This window comes from Bison bison, unplaced genomic scaffold (genome assembly GCF_000754665.1).
Source record: "Bison bison bison isolate TAMUID 2011002044 unplaced genomic scaffold, Bison_UMD1.0 scf7180017864440, whole genome shotgun sequence".
NCBI classification, from domain to species: domain Eukaryota; kingdom Metazoa; phylum Chordata; class Mammalia; order Artiodactyla; family Bovidae; genus Bison; species Bison bison.
Window position 1 is genome coordinate 3,179,299 of NW_011495002.1, and position 18,744 is coordinate 3,198,042.

The window sequence follows — 18,744 nt, forward strand, 5'->3', positions numbered from 1 at the left end:
TGTAACAGACATAAAGAGTCCCCAGGAGACAAGTGTGCAATACATTCAGCTCTTCCAACTCAGTCCCTCAACCATCCTAACAGAAATACCCAACTAGAAAAATCAGCTAAGAGCTTTTCAGGGCTGGCCAGCGCCACAGTGACCCATGTGACCTCCAGGCCGGCAGAGGAACGAGGATGTAGTTACGACCAAGTGGACAGCACAGCACCTCACCTGGCGTCTTCCGGGGATTCTGCAATCAGATGGAAGGTCCTGTCGGCCATGATGATGTCAATCCCGTTCTCTTTGCTGGTGTTATCTATGATCTCCCTGCAGGGGAACACAAGCACCCAACGCAGATCGGGAACAGAGAATGAATGCTTAAGGAGGGGCAAGAAGAGAAATTTCACAGTAACTGAAAAATCAGACACCAGTCCTTCAGCCTTTTCACTTTGAGAAATGATGAAGGGGCCTCTGGGGGTGGGAGATTCCTTCTTGCTCAAAAATGGGGCGGGGGGGCTGTGCTGGGAGGGTGGTGTGGAGAGGTGGGAATGGGGTTGGGGGAGGGGCCTCTCTTCTCCCCCGGCCCATCCAAGGCCCATCCAGTTCAGATGCCCCAGTCTGCCTATACCTTCCCTTGGCTCCCCCACTGCTCTATAAAGGACTCCCACATTGAAGCCAATCTGCGAGAGCGCTTTCATTCATCACAGCATTCCAACAAGGTTTAAGGCCGCTGCTGACACCTCTGACTTCCTCTGATAAGGGCACACTATTTCTATCAAGGGCTTCGGGTGAAGAGCAGGACTTGAGTGTCTCTAGATCTCAATTCCACCTGAATCTGATCCTAACAATCTTAAACAACTCTAGAGGTTCAAACTCAGTGGACCAGGCTACGAATAGCAGGGTAAAACAAGCAGCTGTTGGGATGGGACCAGAGGTGGCGATCTCCTTGATGAAGAAGGGTGTTGGGGATACAGACAGCTTGCTTTGACAGCTGAAGTAGCACAGCTGTTTCCAGTAAAACACTTATTTTACAACTAGAACATTCAGCAGTCCGCTTAGAAAAAATAAATACTGTATGACCTTTTAGCTAGAATCACTGAGATGAGATTTCTTAAAGGAAATCAACCCTGAATACTTATTGGAAGGACTGATGCTCAAGCTAAAGCTCCAATCCTTTGGCTACCTGATGCGAACAGCCCACTCACTGGAAAAGACCGTGATGCTGGGAAAGATTGAAGGCAGGAGGAGAAGGGAGCGACAGAGAATGAGATGGTTGGATGGCATCACCGACTCAATGGGCATGAGTTTGAGCAAACTCTGGGAGATGGTGAAGGACAGGGAAGCCTGGAGTGCTGCAGTCCCTGGGGTCGCAAAGAGTTGGACACAACTTGGCAACTGAAGAACAACAACTAAGATAAAATATTTTGAAAAACCAAGATCAGAATTCACACAGGAGTCTGTGGTGCCTTCTCAGGAGTGGAAGAGAGAGTGACCCTCATGGGGGAGCGATCAGCCAGGTGTCTGATACTGCAGCCTCTGGAGCAGGGTGACAATTTTCAGGGGAAATCTAACCAGACCACATCATCCCAGACCAGCCCCTTAGATTCCTGGGAACACAGTTACCTTGTGTATAAAATGAGTGGGTGCCATGGTTCTGAGCCACAGCAGGTCCACCAGAATCCTGGGGAACATTCAGAAAACCCAGGTGGAGTTTTTCAGGGTAGAACCCAGTGACTTGCATTTATAAAAAGCTTCCCTGGAGATGATGATACTGTCAGGGTCTCAATAAACACAGTGTGTCAACTACCGGATAAATGAGGCAGCATCTCCAATAACAGATGGGGAGTGAAAGGAAAGATGAAGCGGATGGTATATACATTGAAAGCAATTTGAGAGATCTGTCAGCTGATCAAAAACTATGAACCTCATCTGGATTCTGATTTGAAGAAAGAAACCAACCCGAACCAATAACACTATCACCTCCATTTATAAGATAACTGGGGAAATCTGAATAATGACTAGAATTTGGATGACAGAAGGGGTTCGTGTTCCTTTTTAAATGTGATAATAATATTGTGATATTTTTAAACGTCTTAATCTTTAAGTGAATACCAAATATTCACAAATGAAATTATATGGTTAGGGCTTGCTTTAAAAATGTAGTTTGGGGAATTCCCTGGCAGTCCAGTGATTAGGACTGGGTGTTTTCACTGCCATGGGTGTGGGTTCAAACCCTGGTTGGGGAACTAAGATACTATGAGTCATGTAGCTCAGTCAACCACAACAGAAAATGTAATTTGCAGGGGGGAGAGCAGGGTGGGATCACAAATGAACCACCACTGGCTGGGAGTGGGAAACCACTGAACATTGAGTAATGAGCGCATGAATTTCATTCTAGTCTCCAACCTATGCTTGCATATGACTGAAATTTTCTATAATACAAACTATATATTTTTTATATAATAAAATAAAAAATGAAGAAAACCTTATGATGGTGAAACCTTAACAACTCATTGCCTTCTCTCTACAGAACATGACCAACAGCTGAAAATAACACTTCTTACCTCTATAATTTCTACAGAACACCTGGAGAACAGGGCTCTATTAAGCATTCATTTGCTATACAGTGAGCAGCACAAGGAACATCCATCAAATTTACACTGGTGAAATTCACGACCGTAATTGTCTCTCTCAGCCTCCTGGCATCTGTGACTCCCCCCGCCCATGGGGTGAAGAGAGGACCATCGTGGTATATACGGCAGGGGGAAGACTGCAGGAGGCTCAGAGCTGGGCCATGCTGCAAACACCTGCAGGACTCAGATTCAAATGCCCACGAACCCATCTGACTACGGAACATGGGATCCTCCTAAGGAACCCCAAAGCGGCAGCCTGGAAAGTTCCAATACTCTGCTATTTGCATTTCAGTATTTATCCTTAAAATTAAATACATAACTGATTAAACTCTCCACTTTTCAATGAACCATTTTCTAAAGTTCCTGATGCTGGTTGAGTAGAAACGGGATGTCGTTTTTAGGTCTCATGAATTCAGGGGTTAATTCAGTCTCTCAAAGCTTATTTTTACCCATTTTCTAAACATACATGATTGCTCAGTTTGAGTGGGGAGTAGCTACATGCCATCCCCAAATTTTATGCTCAGTATTTAGTTATCCAAGAAAACCAGCTACCCCTCAATTCTCAGTATTTTCTGAAAACCTTAATTTTTAACAAATACAACAGGCCCTCAACAGTTAAATGCTTTGATTCAAAAGAACCCGGAAGAAGGGAATTCCCTGGTGGTCCAGTGGTTAGGACTTGCTGCTTTCATTGCCATGGGCCGGGGTTCAATCTCTGATTGGGGAATAAAGATTCCACAAGCTGAGTGGTGTGACCAAAAAAAAAAAAGGTGGCAGAAAACGGAGGGTGTTGGATTCAAACCCCAGCTCTGTTGCTCTCATTGTTGGCATGAAAAGCCCAGGAAACCCAGCAAAGGTGGGACACAAATGATTCATTTCACTCCCCTCCAGATGGACTGTCCGCTCCCAGGATAGCCATCTGCTGGCTACCGTTGGGTGTGGGAAGAGATAAAAGTGATAGGCTGATCCACAGAAGGATGACGAGATGCTCAACCAATGGATCGATATCCCCACCGTGAGCTGTGTGTACAGCCAATCACACTTCCAACAGGTGAGTTCTATGTTCAGCGAGCATCTTATAACCCAGAGATGAATGTTTGAAAACTCAAGTGAATTTTCCCAGATGGTCTTATTTCTCTGATTTCCTAATAATTCAACGCACTGAAAGGAATGGTGAGGACTCTCGATCACCTCCTACAACCTACTGCTTCAGAGAACATGTCCCGGACAGCCTGGAGTCAGGGACCAACCTGATGAAGCAGCCCCAAGCCCCTGCCAGGGCCCATCAACGTACTTGGCCGCCCGGACCTCCACGGTGCCCTTGAGCTTCTCCTCACTGTCGTTCTCGAAGTACATCAGCTTGGCCTGGCGGAGGACGAACCAGCGCTTCTTCCAGTTTCTCCTGGATAGGGTGGAGGAGCCGCCACCCTTCTTGTGCAGCCAGCCTTGCTTGAGGGCCTCCTGCTTGGAGCGGAACCACAGGAACGTCTCGTCCTTGAGCACGCACCAGCGGCGCTTCCAGGAGTTCATGAGGCCACCTGTCTCCCCAGGGTTCGGGGGGAAGGGAGGGGTTTGAGGAAAGTCCATCAAGTTGGATGTTAAGATCAGTAGGTCTTAAGGTTCAGCCCATCCTTAACTTTGCACCAAATGTCCTCCCTTCAGACATGCCCCCAACGATGGATCATAGCACTGCAGGGTCATGTTCAGGGGGAACAGGGGAGGGACCACACTGGCTTGCTTGAATTATATCAGAAGCCTTCCTGGGACTTCCTGGGTGGTCCATGGGTTATTGCAGGGGGACACAAGTTCAGTACCTGGTCAGGGAACTAAGATCTGGCACACCATTAGATGCAGCCAAAAAAAGAAATACAATCTTTCCTTATTTCCAAAGAAGTTCCTACTCACTTAGCTTAGAAATCTTGGTGAGGAGCTTAACACCAAGACTACAAAGGAACTGATATTCTAACCCGGAGTGAGGCAGGACCATGGGGGTTGGGGTAGAGGGTTGGGGAGAACCATTTCCATGCTTATCGATGGTGTTTCTGTCCAGACACCCCAGGGAGGGGAAATTAGTTTAAACTGTGTCCAAGTTAACACTTTCCTTCTTAGTCTAGTCAATGTGAGGAACAACATCTATAAGATTCAGGAGTTCAGCAATAAACTCTAACTTACATAGGAAAATAACATGTCCCTTTTTTCAATAAACATCTTCAGAGAAAAGCATCATTATCTGAAAATGGTTTACATGTCAAGGTATAAAATTTAGACTATGAAACAAAGACTCCAAACTGTGACAGCACCGTGAACACGAGAATTTAGCTGTAATTTCTTTCATAAAAATAAATGTGGTTGAAGGAAACTAGACCAGGATTTACAGATATTATCTTTTACAACATAAAAAATATTTCTAATAGTCTTCCAGCAGGATAATTTGATTATTCTTAGATTCCCAAGACACTCAAGAGTGACATTTTGCCACAAGTCACGAATCTGTTTTAACAAATCCACTGAAGAATACCGCATCTACTTCAATAAATTAGTTATCTCTTTGATCCACCAGTAACACAAATAAAGAGTATCTAAATGTGGATACTGAAAATGAATATAGAGGAAATGCTTTCCTTTTACAGATTAGAAATATATTTAAAACAGACATTCTCAGATTAATTTTTTCAATGGTTGCTCAGTGATTGCAGATCTCAATCTCACAGTGGAACAAGAGAAGCACAGGTAACACTGGCTCGTGTGTGCCTTGCAGAGCACACGTTTCGCTAACTCCTACAGACGACAGTCCTGTCTCGTATCTACAGAATGTCCTGCTTACTTAGCTGAGAAGCCTTTGTGATCACGCCAAGCACCAGAGCTGTTTCCTAACAAACAACAAACTTGCCGGGGACTAGCAGGAGAAAACTTCTTTTCCTTGATTTGTGGCTTTAATCTAAGTTTCTCAAAATAAGCCAAGAGGAAACTGTAGTACAAAGTTATCCGATTATCTTATCGTCTTTGAACGATAAGGGTTATTCACAGTTGTTTTAAAGACACAGATTACAACAGTCATCACTACCAGTCACTCCGTTGTGCTTCCGTTATTGATGGGACTCACGCCCAGCCCTCCCTCCCCCATTCCGGGGGCCCCCTTCATATTTCATCTAGAGAATCTGACCAGTGTTCTTAGTTTCCTGACTGTAAACACCTTCAGGAGGTTATTAGGCTGGTGCAAACTCATTTACACTCACAAAATATAATCTGATGGTTAGATTTGCCTTATCACTCGTTTCTTTGAAACTTTTGGTCACAACTTAAGGCCTTATTAAACATCAAACAACAATGTATCGGAGATTAAATGGTGATGCAGTTACACAATAATTTGTTTTATTAAGAGATGAGTTTGCCAAAAGTTCACTTGCTTACCTTCTTGAGCTTTTAACAATTTAATGTTGGGATCTGAGTGCTCTGAATGTATATTTACTTTTTCATAATCTTCTTTGTTTTAATCAAGATGATTATATAATAAATGAATGCCATATATTACAATTAAGAGTGATTTACAGGGAATTTTTAAGCTAACTTAGAGAACTAGATAAATTGGGGGTGAGGAAAATATAAGAATAATAAAAAGCTTATCTTTATTCTGGGAAATGCACGAGAAAATCTTAAAATGCTATGATTAGATACTCATTACATTATTAGACTCTGCTTTGTGATGACATTTTTTTCCCTCAACCGATTATTTGGTTAGAATTCCTCAATCTTTTTCATCCCAATGCAACTACAAGAATTTCCATCAAAAAGTACCTTTCACCAATAGGAAGATCTCCCCTAAAACAAACCTGGAGAGGTTTCCATGGGCCCTTTGAGGCTGCGAACAGCAGAAATTTTAAAAGTAAGTGACTGACGTTAGCAGCTACACAGATGTCAAAGAAGGAAAGTGAAGTAGCAAAAAAGAAACCAAGTTAAAAGGAAAAAAAAAATAAACACACAGAAAAAGTATTAAGGAGAACAAAAGAGGTATGAGAAAAGAAAAATATACCAACAGAAAAGAGAAGCAAAGGCAAGCACAGAAACAAAGGGTCAGAGAAAACACCAAGAACTCAAACCATCTGGGGAGGGTGGGTCTTGTTGTCTCCACTCGACCCACAAGACTTGGCCTCTCCCTTCATCCAGTCCAGGGCCGAGCGAGAAGCCAGACAATCCCCTCTTTTGATGACCTACATAAAACTGGTGATGATTATGGTTTCTCCCGACCCCTCTTCACTGATTTGGAAGTCAAGGTCGAGAACACGAATAAGCCACAGGGACAAGGTCTTGATTAAGTACTTTTCCAGAAGAAGGGTTCTTCAAGGTCCCCAAGCATTTTAAGGTCCAGTTCGATATTCCAAGTTCCAAGGCAATGAGAAAATAAAATTAAAATTATCATCATGAGCAAGGGACAGACAGTAGGTGTCATAGGCAGTTCAAGCCAGGGGCGGCCCGCTCTCGGATCTTTATTTTTCTGTGTATAAGACATCCCTCCAGGGTCTCTAAGACTCCTGTGGGAAGCAAAAATGGAGCTTTATTATTGTAATGGGTTGCACCAACCACAGCGGCAGCACACAAGTGTGTCTGTACATGTGTAAGAAAGAGAAAGGGGAAAAGATGTAGGGACAGAGAAAGGGAGGGAGGAAGACAGCACAGATATGAGATGTGAAGGGCTGCCCTGGTGGCTCAGATGGTAAGGAATCTGCCTGCAATGCAGGAGACCCGGGTTCAGTCTCTGGGTTGGGAAGATCCCCTGGAGGAGGGAAATGGCAACCCACTCCGGTATTCTTGCCTGGAGAATTCCATGGACAAAGGAGCCTGGTGGGCTACAGTCCACGGGGTCATAAAGAGTCGGACGCAACTGACTGACTGACACACACACACACGAAACATGGAGGCAACAGAGAGAGATGGCTTGAAAACGGTGACAGAGGCTGCAGACCCTTTGTCCTAACGCACAGTCTGATCGGGTCACCAATGCCACACCACCATGGCGTCCCCTCCATCCACCTGACAGGGCCTAACACCAGGGAAGGGGGATGTGGGGAGATTTTCCCGGTCCCCCTTCCATCAGCCTCAGTTTCCCATCGCTTCACCCCTGACCCAGGCACCAGGACAGACGCAGGTCATACCTTTCATGTACAGGAAGCTATGGAAGTAAGGCAGCGTGACACAGCTGTACACAGAGTCCCGCCGGTACGAAAGCTCGTCGTCTGTATCAAACCGAGAATCGAAGTCCTCTTCACTATCTTCAAACTGAACCAGGGTAGAGAGAGAGAGAGCCAACAGTGAGCCACAAGGACAGAAAACAATCACCAGAAATGCCCAGCACAGATCAACACTGAAAAAATAAAAGTAACTGACGAAGAAGCCACAGGCCGATTTGTGACAATAAAATGGAGTGTGGTCATCAAAAGAATTCAGAATTACAAAATACTGACTGCTGGTGTAGAGTGGTCGGTGGACTTGAGATGTAGCACACGAGACATACTTTAATCCCAAGACTCTGTATTCTAAGTACAACACTACTGCTTAAACATGTAATTTTAATCAAACCACTCAAGAGTTAATCCCCTCTAGGTTACTGTGCTAAATGTATCTTTCAAATCTTAGCAAAATCCAGAGAGTATTTAACACATGGTCAATGAAAAGAAAGGAGAAAAAAAAGTAAACTACAAATAAATCCAGAAGCTACAAAGGGCCTGCTGAAGCCTGCAAAGTTTCCTCCCTTACAATGAGAACAATACACAATATCCTGCAGTGAGCCTGAAGCTACTGTCTGGAGCATTCTCTGAAAGGTCCCTGGTGAGCCTCATTAGAGCTTAGAGCGGGCCTTATTTCCCAACCTCCTGCAAAGCCAGGACAGACACGGGCCAAGTTCTCCACTGAGCATGCCAGTTTTCTTAGACGTTGGGCAAAATGCAGTTCTCTTGGTTTTGTGTTGAAGCTCCAACAGGCCCATTTTCTCACCGGATTGCTTCTGGCAAGAGAGATAGGTCTCAGACCAGCTATAAGAGCCTGCCTTTGGCCCATCCTGTGGGGGGATGTCTTCATCCCAGGGAGGGTGCAACAGGGGCGTGGATGACAGACAACTTCCAGCCCAGTGAGGGCGGGCAGGGGGCAAGAGGCGGGGAGGTGGGTGGCACCAGGCCGGCGGGTACTCACCGAGGACTGAGCGCCCTCCGAGCTGAACCGGTAGGCCCCCGAGCTGTTGTAGGTGCCCACGGAGCATCGGTAGTCTGGGGACCACTGGCTGCTGCAGGAGTTGGAGAAGGTCACGCTGCTGCCGGAGGTGAGGGCCCCGTCCTCGTAGTCATCTTGATCGTAATCGTAGTCGCCCTCTGGGGCGGGCAGGGCCCCCGGGGTCTGGGGCAGGCAGTAGGTGGGCTCCCCGGCGGAGGAGTCGTGCTCCGAGGGGGCCAGCAGCACGGTGCTGTCAGCGCTGGGGCTGGTGGGCACCACGGTGTCGTTCATGTAGGGGTCCTCCTCCGAGGACTCGTCGCTGGTCCGGATGCCGCTGGTGCGCTGGTCTGAGTGGCCGTGCTCGCTGGGGTTGGGCGAGTCCTTGAACGCATCGTCGTCAGCCTCGAAGCCCTCATCCACCTCCTCCTCCTCTGGGTAGGGCTGGCTGAAGTTGAAGCTGGGCTTCTCCGCCCCGGCGCCCTGCTCGCCTGTGCACCCGCTCCCCACCGACAGGGAGCGCTCAATGTTGCGGACGCACTCGTCAATCTCGTCGAAGTTGAGCGACTCCAGGAACTCCTGGGCGGCGCGGCAGGCCTCGTCCTCCAGCCGCCGCAGCTCTTCATCCCGCAGCTGCTGCAGCTTTTGCAGGGACGCCTCGGTCAGGGACAGCTCCTGCCGCTCCTTCATGCGCTGCAGGTCCTCGATTTCCTTCTCCAGCCGCAGGATCTCCTCCACCTGCTTGTTCTCCTTCTGCTTCTCCAGCTCCCGGCTCAGCTCCGCTGCCCTCTGATTCTCCTGCTGCAAGGCTTCCAGTTCCCGCTGCTTCCGGGCTGCTTCCTCCTGGATTCCGGAGGAAGGAAGAGGTCAGGAAGTGACCCTGCAGAGAAGGGGGGCAGCGGCCCTCCCTCATGATGCGATGGGGCCCGTTGTGTGCTGATCTGCACCCCTCCCTCTGCCAAACTGCCATGTGAAGCCCTATCCCCCAGTTCAGTTCAGTGGCTCAGTCATGTCCAACTCTTTGTGACCCCATGGACTGCAGCACACCAAGCTTCCCTGTCCATCACCAACTCCTGGAGTTTACCCAAACTCATGTCCATTGAATCAGTGATGCCATCCAACCATCTCATCCTCTGTAGTCTAACCCCCAGGACCCTTGGAATATGCCTGGATATGGGGACAGGACCTTAAGGAAGTGATAAAGTTACAGTGAGGCCCCGAGGTAGGGCTCTAAGCCAATCTAACTGATGTCCTTCTAAGAGGGGACACACACACAGACACCAGGGAAGTATGCACACAGGTGTAAGACCATGTAAATGACACACCATGAACCTACAGAGAGAAGCTTCAGAAGAAACCCACCCTTGCAGAAACTTATCTTGGATTTGTAGCCTCCAGAACTGTGACACAATCGATTTCTCTTGTTTAATTCCCTCCGGGCTGTGGTACTATATATCATAGACTGAGCAAATTAGTACAGTGGCGCTGCTGGTTTAGAGCCAGCATGCTTTTGTGATTGGCACAAAAATCTTAGACATTCACACATTTTTACCCAACTGTAATGGGTTAGAAATGGCAACAGAAACATCTCTAAAATCCTTCCTGTGTCTTTAGTTTTGAATCCTTCTCCCTATATGATTATTTTAGTTTCTAATCCCTGGGGCAAAGTGTTAGTGAAAGTGTTAGTCACTCAGTTGAGTTTGACTCTCTGTGACCCCATGGACTGTAGCCCACCAGGCTCCTCTGCCCATGGGATTCTCCAGGTAAGAATACTGGAGTGGGTTGCCATTTCCTTCTCCAAAAGTGTCAGTAGTGGGAAGGTAACAGACAAGATACCACGTGGTCGTGGCGTTTTTCACCTGTTGGGCGCGGAGCTCCGCTTCTCTTCGTTCCCTCTCTCTTTCTCTAAAAATAGTCAAGAAAAAAGACAGTGAAAATAAATGAAAGCAATGAAAAAAAAAATCTGAGAACCACTTTTCAGAAAGCCAAGGTTTTTTCCCCAAGATTATTGTTTAAAAAACAAGTCACAACACTAAGCTTCTGGCGCATTCTGCTGATGCACAAGCTACAAATGCTTGCTCAGCAGTTGAGGGGCACGCTTTAGTAGCATGCTTGAAAAGTCAATAAAAATCCACATAAAACAAATATTCAAATGGTTTCCAGAGGAACATAGATTACTGTGATCCCATCTCCCAGTTTTCCACATTGTTGCATCTGCGCCAACCCTATTCACATAGACATCTCAAAACGAGCACTAACTGGGCTTCCGTGGTGGTCTAGTGGTTAAGAATCTGCCTGCCAATGCAGGGGACTTGGGTTTGAACCCTGGACTTGGGTTCGATCCCTGGTCCAGGAAGATTCCACATGGTGCAGAGCAACTAAGCCCATGTGCCATAACTACTAAAGCCTGCAAGCCTAGAGCTGCACCCCACCATGAGAGAAATCAGAAGCCCACGTACTGAAGAGTAGCCCTGCTCACTGCAACTAGAGAAAGCCTGAAGGTGGCAATGAAGACCCAGCTCAGCAGTAAATAAATCTTTAAAAAAAAAAAAAAAAAAACCAGCAATAATCAAGTTAATGATCCCTCCCAAACCCTTAAATCAAGCTAAACTCAAGGTTGATGGCTACAAGAATGGCATCTACCATTACTAGGAGCTAAGAGTGAACTTTTTAACAAAAGCTTTGCTAAAGACGACTTAAAAGGCATGAAGGATGAACGGGGTGTCTTGGGCAACACAGACAGCTATTCTTTGCATGAATAAAAATATGCATGAAACTGGGTCTTCAGTGGTGCCAAGGAATTTTATCTGACCCACCAAGAGATACTGTTTCCAACAGCAGGTTCAGCAGCATGCTCTGGGAATTACGGCCTCAAGGCTGGATCCAGAGCATAAAAACTCCAAAGGTGTCCTGTCTTGTTTCATGCAAATAAGGAAAGTCCATACCTTTCCTCCTCCTCCCGTTTCCTCTTTTCTTCCTCTTCCCGTTTCCTCTTTTCCTCCTCTGCTCGTTTCTCTGCCAGCAGTTGTCTGTAAACTCTTCTGGCAATCTGACCTCGGAGTTGCTTCTGGAAAACCACAGCTGCTTTTTTCAGGTGCAAAAATCTCCTCCTCAGGAGGAAGGCCCTGTAGTTCTTCTGTATGATCACTACACAATCAAGGACCTTCTTGTATTGCTTTCTGAAAAATGAGAACGAAAACAGCACAACAGCATTGCTGAGGACGGAATGAGGCCACAAGCTCTTCACAGGAGTTTATGTTAATGTTACACGACAAGAGAGCAGGATCTCATTTGGGGCTGATCCACTCATTATGGGACTCATTACAGGGAGCCAGTGAGTAGGCCCTTGTGGGCAAAACAGAAGAAAAACAAAAGAATAATAACAGAACTCAAGCAAGAAGCCTATCATCATATTGGCTAAATAAACACATCACTCCTAATAACTGACTTTGCAAAGTCCTGGCAGGAAGTGAGGCTGTAAACAGAACCAAGGGATGTGATACTTTCTGCTGTTCTTAGGAGCAAAAGGGAAAAGGATTCACCACCGCAGGATGGCTTTTATGTTTGAGAAAATGTAATGTATGATGATGAGATGATGACCAGTGGACCAGCCCGCTGGTCTAGGGATGCACGAGAAAGTGCCTGTCTCATTGGGCAAACCCGGGAGAGGGGGCCGCTGTGGACCCCGTGGGTCGACACCAAGGTAAACTGGCGAACTGCCTGTGGCTTCAGTATATGGCCCCAAGGAGCTAGGGAAACTATTTAAATATCTCGCCCGATGCCCCCCAGAGACACTACTGCTCTGAGACATCACGAGCCCCTGTTCCCACTTACTGCCCACGTCAAGCTAACTGGCATCACCAATTGGGAGCACTGCCCTGGCCCTCTCCTTAGCCTGGTCCTGATAAGAAACCATCTGGGTCTATTTTAAATGAAAGCATATAATAGCCAGCACCATCAGGTGAAACATACTAGACACACCCCCTCCCCTCTGCATACTTCTTACCTCGCCAAGTAGCCCAAGACGTGGGCCCGGATCACCATGGCCGCCCGCGTCACCTCCTCTTCCCGTCGCTTCTCCAGTTTCTGCTCCAAGGACTCACGAAGGAACACCTGCCCAGGAGGGAGTGACATGTCACAACCGCAGAGTGGCAAGTATAGGGAAGGCCTCTCGGAGTCAGAGATTGCTTTGGGTGGGTGGAGGGGTGAGGGTAAGGCTTTTTTTCTCTCTCCGATTTTTGCTCCAAACACAAAAAGCAATGCTGCCCAGCAGAGGGAATCTCAAATTCCTAGTGGGGAAAGGATTTTTTTAATATCCCATCTGTCAAAGACTAAGACTTTTGTAAAATGTAGTCAAAATATATTACCAGAAAGAAAAAAAACCTAAGGATATTTAACATAGAAGTCCTACTTTTTTGTTTATTATTAGTTCAACAGGCATAAGACGACTGTGAAATTGCCACTGAAGTTTATAAACACTTATCTCATCGTGGGCCAGGGCAAACAGGTCAGGGACCAGCACTAGTCTGCACTAAGTAACAAGAGACGTGAAAAGACCCCCTAACGAAAGAAACGGAGGGGGAAATAACCAAAACATTTGCAAAACGTTATTTGTCATCACGTGGAAAGTCTCTCTTCATGCTGTCAAGTGATTACAATCAAGCTTCTTGGCCTCAAAAATAAAGCAAATTAAAAATTTGATATTTAAGAGTGTAATTCTGTAAACTGTTTGAAATGAGCACTGAATCATTGATGTTACAGCCACCACAAGACAATCAGAATCAGGACTAAACAGATGGTAGCTATCTGTTGGCCTGTTTCTGGCTATGGGCACTTCAATACTAAGCTTGTCATTTACATAAAATAAGTGTGTCTGGTAACTGGCATTTGTATCAGAATCCCTAATATTTGAAAAAGTATGAAAATAAAAGACCCTCCCCTCAATCATGGCAGGGCGTCCCTGGTGGCTCAGACAGTAAAGAATCAACTGGCAATGGAGAAGACCCAGGTTCCATCCCTAAGCTGGTAAGATCTCCCAGAGAAGAGAACAGCTACCCACTCCAGTATTCTTGCCTGGAGAATACCATGGACAAAGGAGCCTGGCAGGCTAAAGTCCATGGGGTCACATAGAGTTGGATACAACTGAGCGACTAACACTTTCACTTTTCAATCACAGGAGCTTTTAATTTTGTAGTTTCCAATGTGATGCACACCTAACAAGTTTTGAATTATTACCTAAAAAAACTAATCCCAAATACTGGTCGGGGGTTAAATGACACACTCCCTCATTCATGATTTCTTGACTTATGCTCCTGTGACTCATTCTGGCCTACAACGATGCATCATGTCCCCTGATGGCACATTCTTCCAGACTTTCTGCTCTGTTTCTTCCAAGACATTTGAACAAAAAAGCAAATAAAGAATTCTACCACCATGTGACTCACAGAAACCTTACCTACTCCTGCTGTGGATTTCTGAGCATTTGTAAAACTCTCCCACAATACCTCTCCCAAAAAACCTTTGCATACAATGCTCTTCCTACAATTGCAAGTAATATGATCCACTGATGCATAAAGAGACTGCAAGGTTAGTAAAAAAAAAAAAAAAGTAAGAAGCAGAAGCTACAAGCATAAACTATGTTTGTTCGATAATGATAAAAGGTTTCCAGAAATATGAATCTCTACCAAAACAATAGGTCAGCAGCAGTTTTCACCAAGCCTGGACTTCAAAGAAATATTTAAACTTCTCTTTGAGATGATTCTTCTACATTAAGGAGCTTACTCAAATGCTTCTGCTTACTATTTAAAAGAAAAAGTAATAAAGTCTTTTTTTTTTTTTTTAACATTCGCCATTTACTTTTTTTTTCTTTTGACGGAGCTGTGTGGTATGGCATTCCAGATCTTAGTTCCCTGACCAGGCATCAAACCTGCACCCCTTACAGTGGACGTGAAGCTGTAACTGCTGGACCCCCCATGGAATTACTAAAGTTAAATCTTGACGAAGAGTGATGACGGTGGTGGTGACATAATAAAACAGAAGTGTTAATTCCAAAGAGCCATATATTTATCACATGAACAAACAGGAAGCTTTATGAAGGAAAAAGATGCTTGCTTCTTAGAAGGAAAACTATGACAAACCTAGACAGCGTATTAAAAAGCAAAGACATCACCTTGTTGACAAAGGTCCATATAGTCAAAGCTCTGGTGCTTCCAGTAGTCAAGCAGGGATGTGAGAAAGAAAGAAAGTGAAAGTCACTCAGTCGTGTCTGACTGTTTGCAACCCCCAGGACTACACAGTCCATGGAATTCTCTAGGCCAGAATACTGGAGTGAGTAGCCTATCCCATTTCCAGAGGATCTTCCTGATCCAGGAATCAAACTAGGGTCTCCTGCATTGCAGGTGGATTCTTTACCAACTGAGCTATCAAGGAACCCCAGGAATGTGACGTTTGGACCATAAAGAAGGCTGATCACCACTGATGCTTTCGAACTGTGGTGCCAGAGAAGACTCCCCAGAGTCCCTTGGACTCAAGGAGAGCAAAGCAGTCAATCCTAAAGGGAATCAATCCTGAATACTCATTGGAAGGACTGATTCTGAAGCTGAAGCTCCAATACTTTGGCCATCTAATGTGAATAGCCAATTCATTGTAAAAGACCCTGATGCTGGGAAAGACTGAAGGCAGGAGGAGAAGAAGGAAGCAGAGGATGAAACGGTAGCATCACTGACCATGGACGTGAACTTGGGCAAACTCTGGGAGACAGTGAGGAACAGGGAGGTCTGGCATGTGGCAGTCCATGGGGTTAGGAGAGTTGGACATGACTTAGTGACTGAACAACAATATGAAGGGAAGTCTATCACTGTATCAGAAGTCTAAGGACTCTCTTGATTGGATCAGAATCAGAGAAATACCTGTTTTAGTTTCATGTCCATCAAAGAGAGCTCTCTGCTCTGCCCATTAGACTTACATCCACATCTTTATCTAGATCCTCTTTCCATAATGGAAAACGGAGCAAAATGCTTTAGAGACCTGACTTGGCTTCATTAAGAACATCTACCCTGAATTTACGCAGTGACAAGTGGGAATTGATCCAGTTCTTCCAGCCCAGGGTGCCTTTTGCCACGTCACCATGTTCCCAGGACACAGCCAAGATAAAGTTAGCAGGATCCAGCTGCTGTGAGTGGAGGTCCTTGTCGGGAATCATCAAACAGCCTAGGAAAGGTCAACACCCACTCAGGGGGCTGCTCGGCCAACCTTGACTCACTACCCAATATGAATATTTTCCTGTGGCTCTTTTTAAAAAAAAAAATCCTTTCTTTAGATAGCTTAAGAGCCTATGGATTATTCTAGTAAACAGGTCTTTTTAGAACACCGCTTGCAGACTTTATTGCCACGGAAGAAGTAAGGTCTGGCAGTGTAGTCCAGGTGACCGGAAAAGTGAAACGTGCTAGAGTCATAGGGCAGAGGGAAAAGCCTAAGCCAGGCAAAAACAAAAAAGAGGGGAGCAGCTGTCCACCTCTGCCTCCCTAAACTCAGCTTCTCAGGGGGGACACACATCCCATCTCCTGATCGGGCTGCTCCGGGGGCTCAGCCAGCCTCCCATCTTCTTTAGGGGTGCTTCCCCAGCAGGTTTAAATCCTTGCCTTTCAACAACTAGATGTGTTTTTTAAGCCTGTGAATTCAGTCCTGGTGCCATGTTTGGTTTTCTGACTACAGCGCTGCCCACAGTTCCCTCTACCGTGTAAGTGTCGACAGAAACTTCTTATCTAGAAGATCTGGATGCTCCTTAGTGGTTTACGGGTTTAAATGCAAAGACCTCTGGCAGTAGCACAGACAGAAACACTGCTAGCATATAATTAAGTCAAAAGTTGGTCAAGGTCAAAGCTATTTAGCGGATACAATTCAAATGCTCTCCATGTTTACATTTACTTCCTAATATTTACATGAAATGATAAGCTTCCATTCTACTGCCAATGTGTCACCAGTTAAAATTTAACTCCTCTTTAAAGACTTCCTTTTCTTGAATACTTTTCTGATCATTTCAATTCACAGTGAGCTCTCTCCTGGAGCTGTGTCCTCATTCCTTAAAGAGATCACACTATAATTTATTAATTGTATTGGAAAAAACTCTGATGCTGGGAAAGACTGAGGGCAGGGGATGACATGGTTGGATGGCATCATCAACTCAATGGACATGAGTCTGAGCAAACTCTGGGAGACAGCGCAGGTCAGGGAAGCCTGGAGTGCTGCAGTCCATGGGGTCGCAGTCGGATATGACTGAGCAACTGAACAATAATAATGCGATGACATCTCCCAGCAAATAAGTAAACCAGGGGTAATGCTTTTATGTCTCTATATCCCTGTGCAACACCCAGTTCTAAGCTGTGCTGGGGTCTGACTTCCATTTGTAAATGAAGTTGGATTGGTTTTTTGGTGCTCAGTGCTCAAAAAAGTGACTGCTATTGGCTCAGTAAGTCAATGATCTTTGATATTATTCCACTATACAAGGAAGTGAGATAGGAGGAAGGTACACTATAGAGAATGTAATATATTATAGAGAATGTAAGATTCCAGGGAATCTTCCTGACTCAGGGATTGAACCTGGCTCTCCTGCATTGCAGGCAGATTCTTTACCAACTGAGCTATGAGGGAAGCCATGACAGAGGAGGGGGCTTAATCCAATTTAGGGGTGAGTTTCGATGCAGGGGGAGATGAAGCACGCCAAAAAGGATTCCCAGAGAAAGACAAATACCATGTGATGCCACTTACATGTGGAATCCACACTATGTCACAAATCAACGGATCTACAGAACAGAAGCAGACTCATGGACACAGAGAATATACTGGGGGCTGCCAAGGGGGAGCAGGTGGGAGAGGGGTACACTGGGAGTTTGGGATGGACAGATGCAAACTACTACAGGATGGATAAACAACAAAGTCCTACTGTATAGCGCAGGGAACTCTATTCAATATCCTGTGATAAACCATGATGGAAAAGAATATGGAGAAGCCGGTATATATGTGTATAACTGAGTCACTCTGCTGTACAGCAGATTCAACTGTTGGGGGCGGGCGTGAGGTACTCCGCCCATGACAAAGGTCATGAGGAAGGAGGCTCGACATAAGCAAAGGCGGGATCGAGCCACAGGAGTCCCCCTGGAAATCCTCGAGCATCTACCCCCATAACCAGAGCCTGCCTACTTTACTACTTTGTGCTCTCCCCTACACCTCTGACTTTACGGGGGGCTGTCTCCCACCACCTCTTTCGGAGAAGGAGTTAACTTAGAGCTCCAGTTAATAATAATTCCTGGGCATGACAAGAGTGTTTTAACCTACAAACTCCTCTGAAGGTTCTCTAGCCTGCCTGACAGGCTTGTCCGGCCACATGTGATTGCTCACAGCCTCCCAACCGTGAGAGGCATGAGATGCTTTAAACCTTCTAAAAACAGGTTCCTTAGAAAAGTTAGAAAACTATTAGTATAAGTATAGTGGGCTGATTAGAAATTGTATTGGTGAAGGATTTTTCATTTGTTGAGCCAATGTTTGTTGCTAAGACTCCACATCCCCTGCCCTTACACACATTAATGAATATATAGAAGAAATAAGTATTAACCTTTGGTATTAATCACGTTAGACCTTAGGCTAAGTAAATTCTTTCCTTAACTAAAACCCACTACACGCTCACCCTATAGGAATGTAACTTTATTTGGGTGGCGTCTGTTTTAAGAATAATCACCCTTGGAGAAAAAAGTGTTCTGGTTGACTGACCACCGTCACAAGGAGAGGGTCGTAAATTGTCAGCAGGCCCCCCTGGCCAGAAGATGATGTAACACCCTAAGGCCTCTGTATACATTTGTATGAAGCACCTGACTTTAATAAAAGGCAGGACTGCTGTCCCCACGTGACTTTTGCATAACATCTCAGTGTATAAAAA

At 45.6% G+C, this 18,744-nt stretch overlaps 1 protein-coding gene across 1 annotated transcript in view; it reads right to left on the bottom strand.

The window, feature by feature from the left end:
- MYO10 (myosin X) overlaps positions 1 to 18,744 on the bottom strand; it is a 261,438-nt gene that overhangs the window by 21,926 nt on the left and 220,768 nt on the right. Inside the window, exons 22-28 of the mRNA XM_010858804.1 lie at positions 12,820 to 12,926; positions 11,759 to 11,992; positions 10,673 to 10,718; positions 8,799 to 9,656; positions 7,766 to 7,889; positions 3,910 to 4,153; positions 214 to 309 (exon numbers count right to left, since the gene is read on the bottom strand). Coding sequence (XP_010857106.1) covers positions 214 to 309; positions 3,910 to 4,153; positions 7,766 to 7,889; positions 8,799 to 9,656; positions 10,673 to 10,718; positions 11,759 to 11,992; positions 12,820 to 12,926 — 1,709 coding nt within the window. The remainder of the gene's footprint in view (positions 1 to 213; positions 310 to 3,909; positions 4,154 to 7,765; positions 7,890 to 8,798; positions 9,657 to 10,672; positions 10,719 to 11,758; positions 11,993 to 12,819; positions 12,927 to 18,744) is intronic.